This window comes from Idiotropiscis lumnitzeri, chromosome 8, assembly GCF_059441095.1.
Source record: "Idiotropiscis lumnitzeri isolate Australia: NSW breed Sydney's pygmy pipehorse chromosome 8, RoL_Ilum_1.0, whole genome shotgun sequence".
Taxonomy (NCBI): Eukaryota; Metazoa; Chordata; class Actinopteri; order Syngnathiformes; family Syngnathidae; genus Idiotropiscis; species Idiotropiscis lumnitzeri.
Window position 1 is genome coordinate 2499358 of NC_142398.1, and position 8143 is coordinate 2507500.

The 8143-nt window shown below is 45.4% G+C and overlaps 1 protein-coding gene across 2 annotated transcripts in view; it reads left to right on the forward strand.

Moving 5' to 3' along the window:
• Window positions 1–1580: 1580 nt before the first annotated feature.
• LOC148331491 (beta-1,3-N-acetylglucosaminyltransferase lunatic fringe-like) overlaps window positions 1581–8143 on the forward strand; it is a 24354-nt gene continuing 17791 nt past the window's right edge. Inside the window, exons 1-2 of one of the 2 annotated variants that reach the window (XM_088302461.1) lie at window positions 1581–2015; window positions 6031–7069. In XM_088302461.1, the coding sequence (XP_088158587.1) occupies window positions 1689–2015; window positions 6031–7032 (1329 nt within the window). In that variant the 5' untranslated portion in view covers window positions 1581–1688 and the 3' untranslated portion in view covers window positions 7033–7069. Of the gene's footprint in view, window positions 2016–6030; window positions 7070–8143 lie in introns of those variants that run through there. The other variant, XM_088302462.1, reaches the window with a different exon arrangement.

Consider the following 8143-nt stretch of genomic DNA (forward strand, 5'->3'; position numbering starts at 1 on the left):
CCGGCCCGCTTTGCAAAAAGTTTGGACATCCCGGCTGTACAGGGTCGCGGGGAGGGTGCTGGAGCCTATCCCAGCTGACTACGGGCGAAAGGCGCTCTATACCCTGAACTAGTCGCCAGCCAGTCTCAGGGCAGACATAGACACCGTCACTGAGTGGGAACTGAACCCACGCTGCCCGCACACAACTCGGGCGAGTGTACACCATATATATATATATATATATATATATATATATATATATATATATATATATATATATATATATATATATATATATATATATATATATATATATATATATATATATTTGTGCTGTCAAGTGATTAACTTTTTAACTAATTAATCACAATAAATTCAATGATTAATTGCGATTAATTACTTTTTTCAACTACTATTTTTTGCGAAGCTTGTAACAGATATTTACTTGAATGATATCTTGGAATTGATGCAAAATCACCAAATATGAAGTATATTTAATTCAAAGACTTCTAATAGCTTTTTTGGATTCTTGAATACAATCAAAACGGAGACATCTTTACAGGCATTTTTCTACAAAACATTTTTCAAAACTGCCCACAAGCGCCCCACTCCAGCAGTGATGGTTTGCAAGGCCCAGTGATAACTTGAACACAGTGTTTTGTTCTGAGACTTGCTGAAGATGTACAGCTAATATAGCACAATATTTGATAAGTATGCAAATTATTTTTGAAGTAAATCAAACTGAGTTAATTGAGTTAAAATATTTAACTGAGTTAAAAATTTTGGATTAATCACCTGAGTTAATGCTTTAATTTTGAACTCTAAAATATATATATATATATATATATATATATATATATATGTATATATATATATATATATATATATATATATATATATATATATATATATATATATATATATATGTATAATATATATATATAAATAAATAATTTGCAACATTTTTATCTTTGTTTATTTTATTTATTTATTTTACTTATCATTTGATTTTTTTTTTCATTATATTCTTGTATATTTATTATATCTTACTGATCCATCCATTATCTCAGCTGCTTCCCCTAACGAGGGTCGCAGGGGGGTGCTGGAGCCGATCCCATCAGTCTTCGGGCAGCAGGCGGGGGACACCCTGAACTGGTTGCCAGCCAATCGCAGGGCACACATAGACAAACAAGCATCCGCGCTCCCAATCATACCTCGGGGTAATTTAGAGTGTCCAATCAATCTGCCATGCTAATTTTTGAATGTGGGAGGAAACTGGAAACCCACGCAGACACGGAGAGAGCATGCAAACTCCTTGCGGGAAGGTTGGAGCCGGAATCAAACCCACGACCGCAGCACTGTGAGGCCATCATACTAACCAGTCGTCCATCCAGTCGCCCTATAATTATCATAATTCCAAAAATTATCGGTGGTCGACTGGTTAGCACGTCCACCCCACAGTGAAGAGTTTGGAACCTTTAATCTGCCCCACTGGTTTTAATAGTCTTCTGAGCTCCCCCAAAAAGGCGCTCAAGTCTCCCATTGGTCGGTTAAGCAATCCAGCACCGCCCATTGATGGCGCTTCCTTGCTCACAGGGAACTGCAACCGCGTTTAAGTTCAGTGTGACCCAATTTACGGCAACTGTCGCGTTCTGCAGTTCGGTTCCGACCTAGATGACAGAGCTGGTAAACATCTTCACGCAAGCAACATGTGGAGGTCCGCGGGGGACCGACACCAGCACCGCCGCGTCGTCGTCCTCTGCTTGCTCATCTACGGCGTGCTCGCCGTCACACGCGCGCAGCAGGAGGCGGTGGAAGGAGCTCCAGCGAGCCACGCGGTTTTTACGGACTACTTCAGGCGGCTTAGCCGGCAAAGTAGAGCCATAAGGCAGCCGGCGCGGAGCAGCGTCCCGCCCGAGCCTATGGAGCTTCTGACCGCGGAAGACGTGTTCATCGCGGTGAAGACCACCAGCAAATACCACAGCAGCAGGCTGGAGTTACTTTTGGACACATGGATCTCCAACAATATGCAACATGTGAGTTTGTTACTATTTCATTAATATTGCTTTTTCACTTTTTATTTCCTTTCACAAACGAAGCCCTTGAAGCAGTTAGTCACTTGGATGTGAAATTGTAGCTCCAACGATTCTAAATAATGTCGTTTTCTCAACATGCCGCGTGCAGGCGGTCCTCAAGAAACCCCCAAACGTGGTTCGCAAATAACTTTAATTTCAATTCTTAACTTTCATTTAATTCGTTAAGATTTCATTATCCATTCATGGGAAATTCAGATGAGCAACTCCACCTAAAGTTCTGAAAACTTTTCGTTTTTGGCACTTGTCATTCCTCAAATCAAATTAATTTAAATAACTCTTTAAAAACAACCATAACTGCCTACCAAGTGATGTGCATGTATTAGACATATACAAACAAAGACAGATAAAACAAATTAATTTAATAAAAACAGTGAACAAAATAAAGCGTGAAAACAATGTCGGGACTCATGTCGGTTGAAAGCCAAAGGATAGAAATGTGATTTAAAAACGGACAGACCAGCGAAATCCTCTCTGAGGGATTCCTGGAATTTAAAGCTTCATCGCTGCAGACTCTGAAGGTATCAGGACATCTCAAAACGTCCTCTTTCAGCTCTAGTAAATTGCCTCAGAAGTGAATTTGGACTGCGGCACGGTGGACGACAGGTTAGCACAGTGGTTCTCAATTATTTCCTGTCACCCCCCCCCCCACCAAGAAGAAAACAATTCGCGCCCCGCCACCACCATTTTTTCTTTACATTTTGTCCATGTTCTTTGTATATTAATGTTAGATTGTCAATAAAATATCCCTTGGCAAAGCTAAATTGATGAAAAAAATATCATTTTGAGAACGACTATTGTGAGGATCTCGAAACTCAGTACTGTTGTGCAAATATTGATGAGATGATAAATATTTTGTTTTGTTTCTTTTTAACTTTATTAACATGAACCATTTCCGAGTTCTAGCCTGAGAGCGTCTGCTAAATTGCTCACGTAGCCGTCGTCTTATTTTATGTTTAGATACGTAATGGTTGTAATACAACATTTCTGTTCATGGCTGTTGGCTCTGCGCCCAAACGCGGTTCGAGTCAGACTTCTGTTAAAAGTCGAGCATACATTGAAGCAATTCATTTTAGCGCTTAGCGTGCTTAGCGCCTCCTTGCTCGCCTCCTCGTTTAGCACGCTACTTGTTTGCTGAGTCGTATATTTGCCATCACGTAGCTTGTTGCTTCTGCTGTGCGCAGACTTATATATAGTTCAAATAAAGTAAGTTCCGCTACGGCGCAAGATAACTTGACGCGGTTAAGTTGCGGCAAAAGAAATCACTTCCGGGTCAACGAGCGACAGGGTGACGCTTTTTTTAATTAGTACTGCGTGACAGGGCGACACTTTTTTTAAACCAGTACTGGGTGAACTAGGGGCACAAACAGCTTTGACGAGCTCAAACTCGCGTTGTCTGAGATCGCCTTTTTCGGTCCCAAAACTGCAAAAAAACATGTTCCCCAGGGTCCCACACGCCTCCCTCAGCATTGCACCGCGCCTCCCCTGGGGGGCGCACCCCACTATTTAAGAATCACTGGGTTAGCTCGATGGCCTCACAGTGCAGAGGTCGAGGTTTCGATTACGGCTCCAGCCTTCCTGTGTGGAGTTTATATGTTCTCCCCGTGCCTGCGTGGGTTTCCTCCGGGTATTCCGGTGTGCTCCCACATTCCAAAAACATGCATGACAGGTTGGTTGGACACTCTAAATTGCCCCTAGGTATGAGTGTGAGGGCGGATGCTTGATTGTCTCTGTGTGCCTTGCAATTGGCTGGCAACCAGTTCAGGGTGTACACCGCCTACTGCCCAAAGACAGCTGGGATATGCTCAAGCACCCCTGCGACCCTAGTTAGGAGAAAGCAGTACAGATAATGGATGAATTTGGACTATAATTCCGAAAGTTTATACCAGGCGTGTCAAAATCCAGTCCTGGACGGCCGGTGTCCTGCAGGTTTTCCATCTCTCCCTGCTGCAACACAGCTGATTCAAATGATCAGATAATCAACAAGGTCTGCAGAAGCTAGATAACGATCGCTCAGGTGTGTTGCACCAGGGAGAGGTGGAAAACGGGCAGGACACCAGCCTTCGAGGAACAGGATTGAAGACCCCTGGTTTAGGCCATATTTCCTGGACCTTTTGCATTCGCGCTTGGGACTCGTACTTCCTGGAAGTGCACGGTTCAGTTCTTGGATCTTCAAATTGAGTATGTTCAGGACGGCAGATGCATTTTGGAATCTTCAAGACCACAGGACCCCATCACAAAGCTTCCTGGACCTCTGGAAATGACTATCCCACCACAAGAATTTCTTTTTTTCAGACAATAGTTTCCGCAGTCCAAAGTCAATATGGTTCCAATTGTTCTTAGTTTGAAGATATAGATTGTGATACTTCATGTTTATTTATCTTGTAGTTTATGGGACTAAAATATTCAGGTACAGTATGTTCAGAAAATGCTCATGCAATGGTTCTCAAGTGACATTTGAGCTTAGCTTGGCTGTTCAGGCTAAATAGTAACTCCGTTGAGTGAATTGTTATTTATGAGGCCGGTCGGATCACACCGCAGGATTTCCTGAGTTGTAAAGTCGATTGGAGGCAAAGCAAGCTCGCTTTGAAGAAACTGGCCTCTCTGTGTTGTAAAACAACAAGGTGGTCTTAGGCCTTTTGTGATGCGTCAGTGAGCGCACAAGAGGTGACGAGCGGCTGTGAAATGCTGCCAAATTATAGCCTACTGAAAACCAAGAGCATAAATGTTATTCATTAAAAGATCTGTTACACAAATAAAATAAAATAAATAAAACCCTACTTACTCTTATGTAATATGACGTCAATCATGTAATTGTAGGTAAAGTGCGATGAGCCGCCTCACCTGTGATGTGCTGTGGAAAAACTCAAGTTAAATATGAATAGTTTAGCTGAAAAAAAATTGAATTGTTACGAGTAAAATACAATACATTTGATACAATTTAGAAATACCAATTCAGGGTGTCCCCCGCCTACTGCCCGAAGATAGCTGGAATGGGCTCCAGCACCCCCCGCGACCCTTGTGAGGAGAAGCGGTACAGATAATGGATGGATGGACATTTTAGAATTGACTTTGGTGTGCATCGTGATTGCTTCCCATTAGCTCGCATTTCTTTGTGTGTGTGTGTGTATGCATGAGTGCTTATATGCACGTAAATGTGCACAATCAGCTGATTGTATGTGTGAGAAGTTCTCATGATCAAGCATTACCCGTTTCCCACGCACACCTACATGCTTGAAGAATGCTGACTCGTGGAAAGGCTCACGCCCTGGGAAATGCAGCTGATTTCTCATGGGAAGTGCTAACTGTGGCTCATCACACACACAAACACCCCCCCCCCACACACACACGCAAAGGTTATAATTGTGAAGGAAAATTAACTGCATAACTAAAAGTAAAATTGAGAAACGTCATTAATGAAATAAGACAAAAATTTGTTAATAAAAAAAAGCATTTTACATAAATAAAACTAACTAAAATTAATTATGAAAATGTACATTTTAATCTTTGTCCATGAGCTTGCGAGGGGCTTATTAGGGTCTTGTTGTTGAACTACGTCTCCCATCATGCATCTGAATGCCCCCTGTGAGCCTAAAAACGCGAAAGACACCTCAAAAGATTTGTAAACTCGCACTACTAAAAAATAACGCATACAATTTACAGTGAATGTCCTTAACTCTTTCAGCACCGTTGACATGAAATGTTGTCATCGGGAATCCGAATGAATAGTGCCAGCAATAGAAACTCCTTAGAGCAGGGGTGCTCACACTTTTTCAGCATGCGAGCTACTTATAAAATGACCAAGGCAAAATGATCTACCTACTATAAAAATTTAATTTTATATATATATATATATATATATATATATATATATATATATGGATATAAGTTGCTTTTTATTAGTGTTTGCTTGTTCTTATTGGCACCAACTGAGGCACAGCATCGATATACCCGCCAGGACATCGTGGACATTGGATATCGATGCGAAATAACCATCACAGAGGAATTTTGCTATGATCGCAAAATTCCGGACGAACTGGCGAGGCCGCCCGGCTCACCGTGGCTTGTCATCGGGACCGGGAGGCGGCGTAGGCGACGCAGAGAGAGGAAGCAGAAGCGGCTGCGACGGCGGCCCCACAGGCAACCACTGCCGAGTCTCTACCTCACCAACGCCAGATCCGTGGTCCACAAAATCGACGAGCTGGGATTACAAATCCTGGGAAACCGCTGTGTGCGAGACAGCAGTGTGATCGTCATCACGGAATCCTGGTGCAATAACGACGTGATCGTCGAGAAGCACTCTTCCCCCGACATCGAGTTCATGTCTGTTAAATGCCAGCCTTATTTTCTCCCGAGGGAGCTAACGGTAGTGATCGTCACAGCTGTTTACATCCCTCCCGACGCTAGCACTAGCACGGCGCTCTCGCTACTCGCGTGCGTCATCAATAAACATCAGCGGGCCCACCCTGATGGCGTTCACATAGTAGCGGGAGACTTTAATAAGGCCAATTTAAAGACTGTACTCCCAGAGTTCCACCAGCATGTCAAGTGCCCAACGAGGGGAGACAACACTCTCGACCATGTGTACTCGAACATCAAGCACGCATACAGGGCCCTCCCACTCGCCCCCCTCGGCCAGTCAGACCACCTGTCCTTGCAGCTCGCACCTGCCGTACACCCCAGGCGCAGATTCAGGCCCACCACAAAGACTGTGAAAACCTGGCGTGATGAGGCCATGAGTGAATTACAGGACTGCTTTCAAGACACCAACTGGGACCTCTTTGATCATCAGGACCTTGATGTCTACACGCATTGTGTACTGGACTACATCAAGTTCTGCATGGAAACTGTGTCCCTACACAGGACCATACGGACCTTCCCAAATGTGAAGCCCTGGATGTCCAGCCAGGTCCGCAATCTCCTCAAGGCCCGTGACGCTGCCTTCAGGTCAGGCGACTAAGCAGGGTGGCTCGTGCTGACCTGAGCAAAGACATCAAACTAGCCAAGGCAAACTACAAGAGGAGGCTGGAGGCCCACCTTGCCAGCAACAGACCACGGGAGGTGTGGCAGGGTCTACGGAGCATCACCAACTTCCGAGGCAGCAGCACGACCTCTGTAGACCCGAGTGCATCGCTGGCAGAGGAGCTTAACTGCTTTTTCGCTCGCTTTGACTCGCCCCAACCGTCACCCCCCCGCACTTCATGCCTCAACTGCCTCAACCCCCCCCACTCACCGTAGAGGAACACGATGTGAGGCGCGCGCTCCTGGCTATCAACCCCAGGAAAGCTACTGGACCCGACGGAATACCGGGCAAGGTCCTCAGAGCATGTGCCCACCAACTGTCACATGTTTTCTGCAGGGTCTTCAACCGCTCCCTGGCTCAAGCAGTCATCCCCTCCTGCTTGAAAACGTCCACCATTATTCCTGTCCCCAAAAAGTCACCCGCCGTCCACCTGAATGACTACCGTCCTGTTCGTCTCACACCAGTCATCATGAAGTGCTTCGAGAGGCTGGTTCTCCAGCACATTAGGGACTGCCTTCCTCCCACTCTGGACCCCTACCAGTTTGCATACCGGGCTAACAGATTCACTGAGGACGCCATCGACACTGCTCTGCATGTTGTGCTGGGCCACCTGGAACAACAGCAGAGCTATGCAAGGATGCTCTTTGTGGACTACAGCTCGGCATTCAACACAATCATGCCGGACATCCTCGTCGCCAAACTGGACATTCTCGGCCTCCCTGCCCTCACACGCATCTGGATTAAGGACTTTCTGACCAACAGACCCCAGACTGTGTAGCTCGGCCCCTACACGTCCTCCACCCGTACGCTGAGCACCGGTTCCCCTCAAGGATGCGTGCTGAGCCCTCTCCTATACGCCCTCTACACCTACGACTGCAGCCCGGCCCACGGTCACAATACCATCGTCAAGTTTGCTGACGACACGACAGTGGTCGGTCTGATCTCGGAAGGTGACGAGACAGCCTACAGAGAGGAGGTCCAGAGACTGACGGCTTGGTGCGAGGACAACAGACTGCAACTCAACATTGCAAAAACAAAGGAGATCGTC